The 17402-nt window shown below is 38.1% G+C and overlaps 1 protein-coding gene across 2 annotated transcripts in view; it reads left to right on the top strand.

Moving 5' to 3' along the window:
• Ap4e1 (adaptor related protein complex 4 subunit epsilon 1) overlaps positions 1 to 17402 on the top strand; it is a 92348-nt gene that overhangs the window by 25402 nt on the left and 49544 nt on the right. The window contains exons 7-13 of one of the 2 annotated variants that reach the window (XM_060372108.1): positions 1166 to 1332; positions 7905 to 7978; positions 12892 to 13014; positions 13118 to 13227; positions 16026 to 16169; positions 16899 to 17007; positions 17092 to 17210. In XM_060372108.1, coding sequence (XP_060228091.1) covers positions 1166 to 1332; positions 7905 to 7978; positions 12892 to 13014; positions 13118 to 13227; positions 16026 to 16169; positions 16899 to 17007; positions 17092 to 17210 — 846 coding nt within the window. Of the gene's footprint in view, positions 1 to 1165; positions 1333 to 7814; positions 7979 to 12891; positions 13015 to 13117; positions 13228 to 16025; positions 16170 to 16898; positions 17008 to 17091; positions 17211 to 17402 lie in introns of those variants that run through there. The other variant, XM_060372109.1, reaches the window with a different exon arrangement.

Below are 17402 nucleotides of genomic sequence, written 5' to 3'. Positions count from 1 at the left end.
ATATTTCAATAAAATGATTAATATTTTATACCATTATCAGGCTAGAGAGATGGCCCAGTAAATAAGAGTGCTTGCTGCATAAGCAGGATGACCTAAGATCAGATCCTAGCACCCATGTAAAAAGCTGGGTGTGGCCATCCATGTCTGCTGTAGCCCTTAGTGCCGGGAGAGGCAGAGACAAAGGGTTCTAGGTTATACTGGCTGACAGTCTTGTTCTAGGTTCAATGAGAAACCCTGTCTCAAGGGAGTAAGGCAGGGTGATAGAACAGGACACCTGGAATCCCCTCTAGACTCGGCATGTGCATAGGCATACATTCATGCACACACATGTGCATGTACCCACACATAGGTACTACGTCCACATACATGTAAATATACTTATGTTGTTATTTACTATTAAGTGTAAATTTTGTAAGTTCTTGATAATATGAGTTATATGCAAGAAAGATCAGGAGTTCAAATCCACAACTGGTCAAAATTTAGAAGACAACTGATCGTGAAGATGTGTCTACAGTGGAACTCCTACACCTCAGGCTCGAGGAACATCCTGAAGAGGGATGGGAAGATTTTAAGAGCCAGAGGACTAGGACATCTGCTGTGAGATAGTGTCTTCTGTAATGTGGCATGGAGCTGCACTCATGAAATCTCAACAATATGGTCACCTAAAAACCTGAACAATGACACCAGGTGACATCACAAGCCCCCACCCTCAGAGGAAAAGCTACAGGCATTTAATGGCTGCTGAGAGAGGGAGAATCAGTCTTCTCCAGGATGAGTCCCTGAGAGGCTATCCAATACCCAGTGGTCAGCTTAAGTATATATATATATAAATGAACAACTTTAAATGGACTCAGCAGATTGTTTTTATGTGTATGTATGTGTCTCTGTGTTTGTGCACGTATGATAATAATTAAAAAGAGGTCATGAATTTGAGGGAGTGGTGGAGGGGCATAGGAGGAGTTGGTAGGGTAAGAGAGAGGAATGGAAATGTTGTAAATATAGTACTTATGTATGAAATTCCAAAATCTCTCTACATATGGATGGATATAAGAGAATAAATTGACTACACAGCAAATTTGAGGTCACCCCTGGGTTATATGAGACGCTGTCTCAAAAAAAACATGAGAAAGAAAAGAATTATTATTAACATTTTTTTTTAATGTAGGAAAATTCTTCTGGATATAAAGACCTGACTGAGAGTTTTGTAGCAATTTTAAAGCAAGTGGTGGGAGGAAAGCTCCCATTTGAGTTCAGTTACCACAGTGTGCCCGCACCGTGGTTACAGATTCAGCTCTTGAGAATACTGGGACTGCTGGGGAAAGATGACCAAAGGTAAGCCCTCCTGAGTTACACAGTGACCACAGCATATCTCAGCCTTGGTTAGTCACTGAGAAGTTTTATGAAAAACAAATTTTGCAGCACTTACTACCTTACAGGTGTTAAATGTCAGTGTAAGAACACAGATTCCTTCAGGGTACTGGGGCATTCCTAACTTATCCATATTTTCTCATTGTGAAATGTCTTTCTTAACTATTGGAATAGAGGATGAGCTAGATAATAATAACCATTTCACCTTGTGTGGGTCACATGCTGTCTGATGCAGTTACTGAACTCTGTTGTTACAGATTGAAAATAACCATAGAGAGCATATAATTTAATGGCTGTGTTCCAGGAAAAAAAAAGCTTTATAAACATTATAGCCTGAATTTCAGATGATCTGCACATTTCAGTAAATAATAGAAATAATATACTTTCTTTTTTTTTCAACATATAAAAACTATTTGAAGCCGGGCATGGTGTGCATGCCTGTAATCCCAGCACCCTGGGAGGCAGAGGCAGGCGGATCTCTGTGAATTTGAGGGCAACCTGCTCTACCAAGTGAGTCCAGGACAGCTAAGGCTACACAGAGAAACCCTGTCTGAAAAAAAATCCAAAAAACAAACAAACAAAAAACCTCAAACATAAACTATTCATCAATTGCAATCATAAAGATCAAAATACATTATCTATAAGTATCAATATGAAGCTCATTATTAGTGATAGATGCTAATAAAAATATAAAAGTCATACAAAGGAAAACAAAATATAATATTGACTATCTATTTTAGCAAACAGCAAATCAAAGACAGAGATTGTCTCTTGGAAGCACCTGTGCTGAAATGTAACCAAATTCAGACAGTCTTTTTTAGAGTTAGTTACCATTTGATAGGAAACACAAAGAAAGGTATATTGGTGGTGTTAACTCTAAGATAGACTGTGGAGAAATAGACAAATGACTTCCATCAACAATTAGATGGAAGAGAAAATCGAAAAGTGAGAATAGGGCTGGAGAGATGGCTCAGTGGTTAAGGACACTGCCTGCTTTTCCAAAGGACTCAGGTTCAATTCCCAGCACTCACATGGCAGATTACAACTGTCTGTAACCTCAGTTCCAGGGGATTCAATACCTCACACAGACATACATGCAGCAAAACACCAGTGCACATAAAAGTAGATAAACAAGAAGAAACACATATGGCCAGTAACTGTTTAATAAAAAAAGAAAAGAAACCTGAGAAAATACAGATGAAAGAGAATTTTTCCATTTACTTATTTAATCACTCTACAGCCTGATCAAAGCGCCCCCTCCCTCCTCTCCTCCCAGTCCCATCCTTATGCCTTTCTCTCCTTTCCCTCCCTCCTCCCCACTCGCCTTCTTCTCAGGGAAAGGGAGGCCCCCCATGAGTACCATCCCACCCTGGCTATCAAGCTGCAACAGGGATAAGCACCTCTCCCACTGAGGCCAGACAATGCGGCCCAGGTAGGGGAAGGAGATCCAAAGACAGGAAGCAGAGTCCGAGTCAGCCCTTGCTCCCGTTGTTAGGGACCCACATGATGACCAGGCTGCATGTCTGCTACACATGTGTAGGTAGGTCCAGTCCATGCATGCTCTTTGGTTAGTGGTTCAGTCTCTGTAAGCCCAGCTTAGTTTTCTCTGTAGGTCTTCAGACTAAAGAAATTTAAAGAGTTAGTAACCAATTAAAATCTGTGGCTGAGAAGGTAAAGGTGCTTTCTATCCAATCTGGGGACCTGAGTTCATTCCCTGGAGCCCACATGATGGCAGAACAGAGACAGCTCTTTAAGTTGTTCTCTGATCTACACGTGGGTGCCAACAGTCTGTAGCCACTCCACACACTCCACACACACACACACACACACGTCCACAGAAACACAAAACAGGCAAATAAATGTAAAAAAAAAAACAAAAAAGAATGGGGCTTATTGGGATCCTGATTTTTTTTTAAATCCATGATGTATCATAATTTGAACACAAATTGGACATAAAACAATTGTGACTTTATGTATTACAGAGGAACTGTGAACATATACACCTGCCTGTCTAAAATGTCCTTATCTTTTATAAATGTACTTAATTGTGAAATATTTATGCCCAAGGCTATGTTATCCAGAATTTACTTCAAAAATAATCTCTACATGTAGGAAGTAGATAAAGTTGGCTGTGACTCAACTGTGAAAGTGAGGTAATGAGAGTGTTGACTTTCTCTTTTGTATATCGTTAAAATTTTATGTATCTTTAAAAATTTCCATAGTATAAATTTAGAATAAACTTAATTTAAACAACAAAGAGAATGTAGTTTTCAACCACAAAACACACAGGTATTAAGGAGAATTAGGGGGCTAGAGAGATGGCTCAGCAGTTAAGAGCACTGGCTGCTCTTTCAGAGGACCCAGGTTCAGTTCCCAGCACCCACATCGCAGATCACAACTGTCCATAACTCCAGTTCCAGAGGATCTGACAACCCTACAAAGACATACATGTACACCAAACACCAAATGTACATAAAATTTTTTAAATAAATAAATTTTTTAAAAGTCATAAAAAAAGAAGTAGAAAAAAATCCACACTCATTCATTTCCTGATGCCACCAAACCCTGTTTTGCCAGTGGACACTGGTCTTAGTAAAGACCATAGTTTGAGAGTGGGATAAGTAGAACAAATGCTATATGATTTGAAATTTTTCATATCTTATTCATCATGTATATTCTTGCACTAGTTTTGTTGCCCTGTTAAGGCTTCAATTAAATGATAGTTTCTTTTTTAAATTTTTAAATTTTTATGTGTGTGGGTCTTTTGTCTGCACACATGTCTGAGTACTGCATGTGTGCCTAGTACCCACAGAAGTCAGAAAATGAACCAGATTCCCCTAGAACTGGAGTTGCAGGTGGTTGTGAGCAACTGTGTGGGTGCAGGGAATTGAACTTAGTTCCTCTAGAAGAGCAGTCAGTGTGCTTAGCCACTGAGCCATCTCTCTAGTCTCAAATGCTAGTTTTTTAATATTGAAAATAAAACCAAGCAAACTGAAAACAGCTTTTTTGCAGTATCAGGCCCATAGCTGTACTTTCCCAACTCTTGCTCCACTTGGAGATAGGTGTATGTGTATAGTTTTTGTCATGCTTTTCGGAATAACAGACTTTTCAATTCCAAGAATCATACATGTCATAGTCAGGGGTTCTCTTGCTGTGATGAGAAACCCTAACCAAGCAACTTGGGGAGGAAAGGGTTTATTTCACTCACACTTCCATGTAACAGCTCAACTTCAAAAGCAGGGAGGGCAGAACTCAAAACAGGGCAAGAACCCCGAGGCATGAGCTGATGCAGAGGTCATGGAGGTGTGCTGCTTACTGGCTTGCTTCTTTTTATTGCAGATCTAAGATTGAACATTAATAGCCAGGTGACACAGTAAATACTGGGCTCTTTTGAAATCTCCCCTACTGACAGAATTAGTCCAAACCTCTTCAGTTTAGCCTCAGGCAGGTTCTCAGGACAAGGCAGAAATCACCACTTTTTTTTTTTTTTTTTGCTAGAATATCACAGCATGGTCTATAACTCAGTTGCTAATATTGTTCCCATCTGAAACCTTTGAGCTGGATCTCCACAGTCTACATTGCTCTCAGCACCACTGTCTTCCAAGCTTCTAGTAGGATGGCCGGCCCAGTAAGCCCCACTTATAATGTTCAACAGCCTTCCTAGTCCAAAGTCCCAAAGTCTTCCACATTTCTCAGATCAAAACAAAACAAAAAACCCAGCATGGTTAGGCTTGCCACAGCAATAGCACATTCCCTGATACCACTTTCTGTCTTAGTTATTTTTCTATTGCCATGACAAAACACCAATACCAAGGCAACTTATAGATGGAAGCCTTTAATTTGGGGCTCACTGTCCCAGTGGGCCATAGAGTCCATGCCGTCACGGTGCAGGCAGGCAGGCGGGCGTTGGAGAAGTAGCTGAGAGCTTACTTACATCTTATTCATAAGCATGAGGCAGGGGGTGAGCACCGACTGGGAATAGCATGGGCTTCTGAGAACTCAAAGCTCACCCCAGAGACAACTCCTTCAACAAGTGACACCTCATAATCTTCCCAAGCAGTTCCTCCTACTGGAGACCAATAGTCAAGTATAGGAACCCTTGGTAGCCATTCTTATTCAGACACAAGAAGTTCCTGTTCCTACATCATTTATTTACATGTCTTTTAATTCTTGATTTTTATCCTTTTTTTTTTTTTTTTAAAGATAGTCTCATAGATTCCAGGCTGTCTCAAAGTCACTATATAGCAAAGGGTGGTCTTGAACTTCTAATCATCCTGCTTTCACCCAGAGTTCCTGAGCTACTAGCATGCACCTCTGTGCCCAGTTGACATACTATTTTGTTTTCTGAAGTATTTGAGGGCAAGTCTAACTGCACTTGGTTTGTTTGGAAGTGAGGATCTTTCTGTCCTAAGGAAATACCTGCTGGCCAGTGTTCTGGCCTTGATGTTATGCAATGGCTACATGCGTGTTTTAACTCTTAGCCATTAAGGGACCATCCTCTAGTGTGTTGCTTTGCAAAGTGCCACTTCAGCTTTGTGTCAGCATCCACCAGTTCTAAATAATTCCGCCCTATTGGAGCTCTAGTTCAAGGCTTTTGGAATTCTGCCTGAAAATTAGTAATTTCATGTTAACTGCATTACAGCATACTGGTTTAAAGACAGCTTTATGTCATCGTGTGGCATAGCTACGTGAAGTAACTTTGAGGAAGTTTAACAATCTTACTAATTTTGTTCTTGGTAACTCCTTCATGGATGAACTTGGAGGATGGATACAAAGATGAGGGAGATACTTTTTACTTTCAGGTAGTTCAATCAAATGTTAACTAGGCACAATTAAACAGATGTGTAGAGTCTGGCTCTTATAGTATAGAAAATTAGAATGCTTTCTCCTTTGCTGACTAAACTAAAATGACATTCTGTGTTAATAAATCTTACAGTTCTTGGGACTGGAGAGATTGCTCAAAAGTTAAGAGCATTTTTTGCTCTTACAGAAGACCCAAATTTGATTCTCAGTACCCTTGTGATTGCTCACAGGCATCTGTAACTCATCATCCTCTTCTGGCACCAGGCATGCCAGGTGATACACAGACATATAAGGAAAAAAAAACACCCATACACATAAAATAAATTAAAAATTATTTTTAAAGTACCGGTCAGTGGTGGCACACGCCTTTAATCCCAGCACTTGGAAGGCAGAGGCAGGCAGAGCTCTGAGTTCAAGGCCAGCCTTGAACTATACAGAGAAACCCTGTTTCAAAAAACCAAAGTGGAAAAAAGTATTTTAAATATTTATAATTTATAATTCATTTATAATTCATGTGCTTAATGTGGCAAAGTAAAAATGTTTACTTCCTAACATAATTATAAAGCAGTTCATTAAACATCTGGTAGCACATGCCTGTAATCCCAGCACTTAGGGAGGCAGAGGCAGGCAGATCTCTGTGAGTTCAAGGTAGCCTGGTCTACAAAGCGAGTCTAGGACAACCAAGGCTACATAGAGAAACCCTGTCTAGAAAAAAAAAAAATGTATTTAATTAAAACTTTTTCTTAAGAAAATGTTTTATAAAAACATGTTATTTTCTTGTGTTTTCTAGCATTGTGCATCTTAGGTATTAATATTTAGTTCAACCATGCTTGAATGTTTCTATATTTCATGAATTTTTTGCCTCTTTGGGCCTTAGCTTGTAAAATTGAGAAACCACACTATAACCTAGGTGTAGTATTATTGAATTTTGTAGATGGACTGGTTGTGCCTGCTGTAGTACAAGAAATACACAATAGAATGACGAATTTTAGAGTGTTATTCTGGATTCTCACTGTATATTTATACTTTTTTTTTTTTTTTTGAGACAGGGTTTCTCTGTATAGCCCTGGTTGCCCTGGAACTCAAAAGACTAGACTAGACTGGCCTCAAACTCAAAGATCTGCCTGCCTCTGCCTGGCCAGTGCTGGGATTAAAGGTGTGTACCATCACCACCCAGTTTTGTTTTTAATTTTTAAAAGTATCTACTTCAACCCAATTAACTGCCATTATAATCAGTGACCATACAACATGAGTGGTTTGTTTACTTTTAATATAAGTTTAAATTAAAATTTTCTAAGTAAAGAACCTAGTTGCTCTTCAGAAAAAGACAAGGCAGTTGATAAACAGTAGTATACTACCAGAAATAATCTAGATATGTGAAATATTAATACTATAACTTAAAACAGAAATATTTTGTTGTAAATAAAATTGTAAGAGGACATGCTTAATCAAATAACAGTCTGGTTTGTAAATTAGGACCAGGTGGGGTCAGTGTTGATTGACTTCTCTGTCTCCTCATTGGCTAAATTAGTCCCTTTTGGTAAAGTAGGAAGATTATCTCATGAAAAGACCAAATGTTCTTTTGATGTGTAATTTTGTATAACTTTACTGTAAAATGAATTTTTTCCACTTGTCTTCTGTAGATCCTCAGTTTTAAAGAGAGAAGTTTGAAAAACTGTTTTGTTGGGTTAGAATACTATAATTCTCCCGCAAATAAAATATCTCTTAAACAGGACAAGTGAATTAATGTATGATGTTCTTGATGAATCCTTACGAAGAGCCGAGTTAAATCACAATGTCACTTATGGTAGGTAAAATGTGAACATGTTTTCCTGTGACTAATAATGCTTTTCAGTGTTGGAGCTAAGCCTGTGTGAGAATACCATAAATTCCAAAGAAATTTTTTATATATTAATTTTAGGATGGTTCTTCGGGTTAATGTAAGCACTGAAAATAATAGTAAGCTGAAATTGTGGCGTGTGTGTGAGTATAGATGCGCAGGTATATGCATATTGGTGCGTATGCACATCCATGTGGAGGCCAGACCAATCCTGGGTGTTGTTCCTCAGCAGCTGTTTATCCTACATTCTGAGACAGACAGGGCCTTTCACTAGAGCTGGGGCTTGCTGATGAGATAGCTCTCTGACCAGTGTGTTCCAGGCTTCCCTCTGCCTTTGCTCCAGCACTGGGTGTCAGCATGTACCACTGTCTGGCTTTTCCTGTGGGCCCTGGGGAACTTACAGAGGTCCTCATGTTTGTTCCTCATGCTGATCTGACAAGCACTTTACAAATGAATTATCTTTTCAGCCATGAAATTGTGACATCTTCTAAATACGTATTTAAATTCCTTATTATAATTGTCTTTGTTGAAAACACCCACCAAAACATCTAATTTGAAGATAATTCATTAAAGCTGTGACACATTTTGTCAATAGTTTCTATTTGAAGTTCTTAAACTTGTTAACCATCTAATCTAAACAACTCTGAATTTTGTTTAAGCGTAATCCAACCCAAAATATCAAAGATAGAATGTTAGAACACTACAATTTTTAATTTAATAATTTCTACTTGGTATTTGGATAAAGGCTTAGATTGTTACTGAGTAAACGGATTATAATGCTTTATTGTTATTAAGGCATTTGTTTGTATTGATGATGTATATGTGTAGCTTTGCATGTAGAATTGGAACACCTTTGTAGTGTGGTTCTCTCCATCTGCTTGTGGGTTCCAGTAATTGAACTCTTCCTGTGGTCCCTGGGGAACTGGGGTTGCCAGGATCTTGTGGCAGGGGCCTTTACCCACTAGCCTATCTCTCTCATCCTGATGTGCTTTTAAGCTTAGAAACCTCAGAACCACCTTTTATTGTAACCACTGCAGAAAGAGGAAGGGATGGCATAATGGCTGTTCTCTCAGCTATAAGTATATATTCCGATTTTTGCAGTGTTGGAAAGTTCTAGGTGGGAAAATAAATTTCAAAGTCTATCAAATAGGAGATAGATGTAGCTCAGTTGCTAGAGTCCCTGTCTACTATGCATGGAGTTCCGGGTGTAAGGTGTAGGCCTCTGCCTGTAATCCCAGCATGTTGCGGGTGTGTATGTGTAATGGGAGGATCCTTGACGTTCACTACATAGTGAGTTCAAGGTCAGCCTGGGGTATATGAGACCCGGTGTTGTCCCTTCAAAAAAAGAAAAGAAAAAAAAACTATCAAATTGATTTTCAACCTAATTATGCCTAAGTATAAATTTCGAGGTATTAATATTTTCTTTATTTTTTCATTTTTTAAATTTTTTTCCATTTTTATTTTCATTTATGTATTAATTTAATCTCTTTCTAGGCTGATTCCAGCCCCCTCTCCCCTGGTCCCACTCTCACACCCCCACTTCCCCTTTCGCCCCTCTCTTTTTTTCTCAGAAGGGGAGGGTATTACTATTTTCTATACTGATAGCCCAGTAGTCTCATGAGTGTCTGAGTATAAAAATTTAGAGTTTAGATGGATGATAACAAGGTTTTTTATTTTGTTTGTGAAACAAATTTGATACCAGGAGAGTTCTGAATAGCAAGAAAAGAATCAGATATAATAGAAAAAAAAAACAGAATATCATTTTAAAGTGTACTTAGGACTATTGTAATATCATAGTTAAGGGTTCAACAAGTGTTTTTTTCTAATAGTGACCATGATATTAAATATTTTAGATTTTTCATGTCACATAGATTTCTTTTTTCTTCTTCTTCCATCCTTTCTTTTTCTTTTTTTTTCTTCTTCTTTCTCCTTTCTTCTTCTCTCAAACAGAATCTCACAGAGCCCATACTGACCTCAAATCCCTACATAGCTGAAGGTGACTTGAACTCTTGAACTCTTTTTTTTTTTATTATTATTACAATTTATTCACTTTGTATCCCAGCTGTAGCGCCTTGTCTCCTCCCAGTTCCACCCTCCCCTACCCCCCCTGATAGAATGGCTAAGACCTTGAACTCTTGATACTCATGCTTCTACCTTCTCAGTGCTGGGATTATAAGCACGTGTTCCCATAGTTTTCACAGGTTTCTATTGCGTATTCTCCTTTTTAAAAAGAAATCTTAATTTCTTGTTGTTGTTGTCTATGTGCGCATGCCCACAAAAATGCTTACAGTCCATATCTTGCCTGTGGAATTCAGAGGACAGCTTAGTAGAGTTTGTTCTCTCCCGCTGCACGGGCCCTGGAATCAAATTCAGGTCACCAGGTTTGTATGGCAAGTGCTTTACCCACTGAGCCATCTCCCCCTTCCTCTCTCTGTTTGCTTTGAACCTTTGTAAAATACAAAAATCATTTTTAGTGATAGGGTTACAAAAGTAGTCTGAGGATGGGTTGTGGTGGTTGCCCATTTTCATGTTGCAACAAAGTATGTGATCTGAATATACAGCCAGTGTCTTAGGCTCACTTCCTACGGGGTAGTTAACGGTAAAAATCAGCTCCCTCCTTGATAGTAGTTCAGATTCTGGTTTATTTTACTCAGCTGTGGAAGATGTTACCTGAAATCTTTTCCAGCAGAATATCTGTGCACTAGTTGATGTGTGGCGTGTAGTGTGGAATTCTGCTGGTTGGATGTTGAACATCTTACATGCTTAATGGAAACACATGGTTACTACAGTGGGAGCCCCAGGGATGAAGTGACTCTGTTGTGATGCACTTTACTTTGTAATCGTTTTACATCTGCCGATTCTGTGCCTGTACCCTGTCTCACTTTTTTTGTTTCCTTCATTTTTGTTTTGTGATAGAGTCTTACCGTGTCTTCCTGGTTGGCCTGGAGCTTTACTATGTAACTCATGCACGCCTTGAGCTTTCAGCATTCCTTCTGTCTTTACCCCCTGAATGCTAGGATTACAGGCATGCACTACCACAGTTTGGCTATGATTACATAGGCCTTATAAGATTCAATGATGTCTTAATAATTCTCCTCTTGGAAGCTGGAGAGATAGCTCTGTGGATAAGAGCACTGTCTGCTCCTCCAGAGGTCCTGAGTTCAATTCCCAGCAACCACATGGTGGCTCACAACCATCCGTACTGAAATCTGATGCCCTCTTCTGGCATGCAGGCACACATGCAGGTGCAAGTCATACATAAAATAAATAAAATCTTTAAAAAATAATAATTCTCCTTTGTGTTTGTGTGTGTTACACATGTGTGTAATATATTTGTGGTTGTACACCTGTACCTGTGTGTATTATTTCTTGGTGTAAATGTGGAGGTCAGAGGTTGACATCTTGGGGGCTGGAGAGATGACTCAGAGGTTAAGAACACTGGCTATTTTTCCAAAGGTCCTGAGTTCAATTCCATCTATAGTGAGATCGGGTGTCCTCTCCTGTTCTGGTACACAAACAGAATAAGTAAATAAATCAATCTATAAAAAGTCTGACCCTCAGAGTTGACATCTCATAAAGCCACTCTTCACCTTATTTTTTTTTATTTATTCTTATTTTTATGTGAATTGGAGTTTTTCCTACATGTGTCTGTGTGAGGGTGTTGGATCTCCTGCAACTGGAGTTACAGACACTTTTGAGCTGCTATATGGGTGCTGGGAATTGAACCTAGGTCCTCTGGAAAAGTGGCCAGTGCTCTACTGTGTCATCTTTCCAGCCCCCATCTTATTTTTTTTATGTAAGACTTATTTTATTTTTAATTCTGTGTACTTGTGTATATGTGTGGGTTTGTGCATATGAATGTAGGTGCCCTCAGAAGCCAGAAGAGAGCATCAGATTCCCCTGGAGCCGGGACCCACCCATTGTGATGCTGGGGACTGAATTCTTAACCCTTGAACCGTCTTCCCAGCCCTCTTTACCTTTGTTTTTGAGACCAGGTCTCTTCACAGAACCTGGAGCGTCCATCTTAGCTAGGCTGGCTGGTCAGTGAGCCTCTTCTTGTCTCTGCCCTCTTTCCTCGGTTCTGCAGTTACAGATCTGCAGTGCCATGCTCAGCCTTTCCTTGGGCACCAGAGATCTGAACCCAGCAAGCACTTCCCTCACTGAGCTGCCACCTCAGCCTCTTAGTGATCCTCTTCACATGGCAAACTGTATCAGCTCATGTACTTTACATGAACTTAGAGACTTTGTATCGTCTTTAATCACTGTACTTATTCTTTTGCCTTTATCAGAAAATTAAATTTGAACATTTTCAAGATATCCCATAGCCTGTTCTATATATGAGACGACTTTTAAAGAAGCAGCCTGAAGATTCTTAAATAATGACCCCCCCTTTGAAATTAATGACTGTGCATACTAGAGTGATTACTATGTAAGTGGTAGAAACTTCTTGAAAATATATTATTTTAGAGTATTCAGGGAGTATTGGGAAGATCTGTTTACGCAGAAATAACGATAGGCTTTTTAATGTATATGTTCAATTGTGGGCTTTTTGAGGGCAGGAGTTTTTCATGTTTCATTCACTGTTGCATTCATAGTGCTAATACTATTTCTGGCATACATAGCTGTTCAGTACATACTTGTATGAATGAATGCATAATTCTGTTTTTGATGGTGACAAATTTTTCTTTGAGTTGTACTGTGTTAGCTTAACCTATGTAACCTGTATAAGCATGAAAATAAATTTTTTTCTTTAGAATTTTTTTATAAATAAGATTTTAGACTAAAACATATCTCCCTGTTAGTTTTATTGCAAGTTGTACACAAAGTTGTTCTTCTATTGTACTTAAATATATCTGTCATTTTGTATTTCCTTTCTTTAGCCATTCTGTTTGAATGTGTACACACAATTTATTCTATTTATCCTAAATCAGAATTACTTGAGAAGGCTGTCAAGTGCATTGGAAAATTTGTTCTGTCACCTAAAATAAACCTCAAATATTTAGGTAAGGTAATTGGTTCTTATGATGGAAATTGGAAAGAGAGCTTTTGAATTTTGCTGGGTACGTATTTGAGGTCGTTGAACTGTAATGTGATCTTTATTTCTAGGACTGAAGGCTCTTACCTATGTTATCCAGCAGGATCCTTCTCTGGCTCTTCAACACCAGATAACCATAATTGAATGCCTAGACCACCCTGATCCCATTATTAAAAGAGAGGTAAATTAGGGCTGAAGAGAGAATGACTCAGCAGTTAAGAGTGCTCGCCGCTCTTCTAGAGTTCAGTTCCAAACCCACCAGCTGCAGGGGGATCCAACCTGCCCCTTCTTGGCCTCCAGGCGCCTGCACACACGCGGCATACATATTCATTCACACAGACACAGATAAAGAACCACATAAACAAAATTAAATCTCCTTTTTAAAAAAGAAAGCTAAAATATTTTGGATAGTGTGTATAAAGTGGTAAGTTCTGAAAACTTTTTTTGATATTCTTGAGAGATTAAAATGATAGCCAGCAATGTTTATGTGTGCAAGCATATTTTACCTTTTATGTTTAATTCTTTCTACTTTTAAAATTTCAATTTTATTCTTTGACAGTCTGGTGTATGTAATGCGCATTTGTCATTTTCCTGTTACCCTCTCTTATCCCCTCTTCTGCTTCCCATCAAGTCTTTGTGCATGAGTTTAATTAGATAGAGTTGCTAACATGAGCATGGGTGGCTAATCACTGAAGAAAGCTGATGCCCCTTCCCAGCCACTGCAAACTGTCAGATAGTCCCTCATGGAAGGTTGTTAGTTTTCTAAAAAGTACTACTATGCTGGGGTTTTTGTTTTATGAGACAAGGTCTTACTATGTAGCACAGGCTAGACTCAAACTTGTGCTACCCCTGCCTCAGTCACCAAATGTTAGGATTATAGGTGTGTCACCATAGCCAGCCCACAGATATGTTGGAAAGCGTAGGTCCACTTATGTATATAAAGTCATTGATTTATTTGTTTTATCAATGTAAGTACTATAATATTGGGGACTGAATTCTAGTCCTGGGTCCTTCTATTAGTATAAAGTAAAACATACTCCAGTTATATATAATACATAATTTATGATGCCTATTAAATGAACTCACTGTTAAATAGGAAAACTGTTAATTCAATAGAACTATAAGATAATTTGAACTTCTTGGAAGAGAAATTATGCTAATGTTCTGATGCCTTCCTTTTATTAAATTGATTCAATATCCACTGGGTATCTACATAAAGAGTTCTGTTCATTCTCTTTTAGAGAAATAAAATTTTAAGAGGTATATGGGGCCTATTGAAGAAATAATATTTTAAGAGGTATATGGGGCCTATTGAAGAAAAATGGGAAGTTTATTTTACATAATGTTTCTTTTTTTTTTTTTTCTTTTTTTTAATTTTTGAGGCAGGGTTTCTTTGTATAACAGCTCCAGCTGTTCTGGAACTTGCTTTGTGGACTGGGCTGGACTCAGACTCGCAGAGGCCAGCTTCTGCCTTCTGAGAGCTGGGATTAAAGGCATGCACCACCATGCCTTGCTATTATAATGAGCATCTAAAAGAAAAAAAAAAAAAAAAAGAACATAGAGCTGGAGAGATGGATTAGTGATTATGAGCATTTGCTCCGCTGACAGAGGACCCATGTTTGGTTCTCAGTACCTACAAGGCATTTCACATTTGTAACTCCAATTTCAGGGCATCAAATGCCCTTTTCTGGCTCTGGCACCAGGCACACATGTGATACACAGACATACATGCAGACAAAACACATATACATAAAACAAAAATAAACCCTATATCTTAAAAATGAATATTAAATACCTTAATAGCTTCAAAGTAGTGAGGTAAAATTGAGCTTGACTGAACACTATATTATGCCTAAAAAAATAGTTTCGAAAGATTATGGTCCTGAGTTTAGTTCTTCGCAACCACATGATGGCTCACAATCATCTATAATGTCATCTGATGTCCTCTTCTGGCATGCCGGTGTAAATACAGATAGAACACTTATATACGTAAAATATAAGTAAAGAAGTCTTTTTTAAAAAAAGATTATGGAGCCATGCATGGTGGCACATGCGTTTAATCCCAATGCCCAGGGAGGCAGAGGGAGGCAGAGTGAGTTTGAGGTCAGCCTGGTCTACAAAGTGAGTTTAGGAAAGCCAGGACTGTTAAACAGAAAAACCGTGTCTTGAAAAAACAAAAACAACAAAAAAATTTTTTTAAGATTATAAATTTTGAATTTTAAGTTATTTTTTAAAATAAATTATTTGCATATATGCATGTACATATAGGCATGTAGTTCATGTTTTAAAATAGCTTAAAAGTTAAAAAGATTCCAAGGACAGGAAAAAAATAATTGTACAGCTCATTTATTTTATCGGACTTACAGCATGCATTTTTTGTGTTAGTTGAACACAGTTCAATACATAGTTTCCTTTTCATTATTAACTTCTTACATTGCTTATCTTTTTCTTTTTAGGTTTCTTTTTAATAAAACAAACCTGTGCCACAGTGCTAACACAGGGCCCACACATCAGTCCTTGCATGTGCCCTCCACATGCCTCTTTGTTCCCCCTGTAAATCCTGAGGGCATCTCCACTCTAACCATCTCTCTCGGCTGCAGAAACATAGATGCCTTTCACCAGGCTCGTGGTGCTGTCCCCTCCCCAGTTTCCTCATTTCCCCCTTCCTATCACTTACAGCTTACAGGTTCCCTCTTACTGCCTCCCAACTTAGTTGAAATTTACACTTTTTCATTTTTTTTTTTTTTATTTTTTGGAATTGAATAATAGGACCTAGCACCTCTCATATTCTAGACAACTAAGTACTGGCCTACCACTGAGCTTTAACCCAGCAAAATCGACATTTTCTTATCACCGTTAACTGATTCTCCTGAAAATCTATACAAAAGCAGAACAGTTAACTTATTCTAAACACATTTATTATATTTACTGGTGTTAGCTTGCATCATTTTATAATACTGTTTTTATTTCTCTCAACAGACCCTGGAACTTCTTTACAGGATTACAAATGCACAGAATGTAGTAGTTATTGTACAGAAAATGCTTGAATATTTACATCAGAGCAAAGAAGAGTATATCATCATCAATTTAGTTGGCAAAATAGCTGAGTTGGCTGAGAAATATCCTTTGCTTCAAATGTGACTCGTACAATACTTTTATTCACTGACTTGAAAATGGTGGTACAGGGTCTGGAAAGCTGGCTCAGAGGTCACATACAGGGCTCTGATGCCCTCTTTTGGCATGCAAGTGTACATGCATCTACATAAAATAAATAATAAAAATTTAAAAATAAATGAATAAAATAGTGGTACTACTTGTGAATTGAGTTCAGGGACCCAGAAATAAAGTAATTCTTAATTTCTGATTCTTAAGTTTCAGAACTTGTGTACACAGCTTAGGTTTTTGTTTTTAAGATGTCTCTTGGAACTTGGGTTAATTTAACTTGATTAAATGTATTCTGCATAGCAGTGCTATAGCTTTGACCTAGCAGAATGATATCTTTAGAGCTGATGAAAACTATATTAGAAAGAGGTACATCATTTGCTCAAGTGGACATGCCACAGCTTTAGCCCCTCTAAAATATGTAGGAATTTTCCATGATTTGTTTGTCACAAGGTAGCTGGCTCATTTCTTCAAATTACTCGTGTTTATTTATTAAATACCTGCTCTCTGTAAGCCTAGGGCTTGGAAAAGTAACTTAGTTATTCACTTACTGAGCATGCATTCATACAGGACCAGGCTAGGGAGCATTTTGGTAGAGATAAGCTGCCATACTGGCATGACTTGTGTTGTAGAGAGGGATTTCAGGGAGTGACATGACGACTCGACTTGTTCTTAACAATGGACACATATGCTCCTGACAATGTGTGGTTTATTCAGACAATGAATGCTGTGTTCTCAGTGGGAGGAGATGTAATGCACCCTGATATTCTCAGTAACTTCCTGAGACTGCTAGCTGAAGGTTGGTAAAGAATTAAAAGATTTTTTTTTTTTATTACAGACACTGGCAATTAGAAACTAAACTAGTATTTCAATTTCTTTGTAGGTTTTGATGATGAAGTAGAAGATCAACAATTAAGACTCTATGCAGTTCAGTCGTATCTTACTTTACTAGACATGGAAAATACTTTCTATCCACAGAGATTTCTTCAAGTTATGAGTTGGGTGAGCATAGTATCTTACATACACATTATTATAACTTAACATGTTTTCTCTAGAAATCATTCAGCTCATCTTAGTTTCAGTTTTTTTTTTTCCCCAATGTTTACTCTTATCTCTTAACTATCTTCTTATTTTTTACTTTGTGTTATCTTACTGGTCTCGCCTTTTAATAAAGGTGTTTTTTGTTGTTCTTTG

Source organism: Meriones unguiculatus, chromosome 18, assembly GCF_030254825.1.
Source record: "Meriones unguiculatus strain TT.TT164.6M chromosome 18, Bangor_MerUng_6.1, whole genome shotgun sequence".
Classification (NCBI taxonomy): Eukaryota; Metazoa; Chordata; class Mammalia; order Rodentia; family Muridae; genus Meriones; species Meriones unguiculatus.
This window is presented reverse-complemented; position numbering and strand designations above follow the sequence as displayed.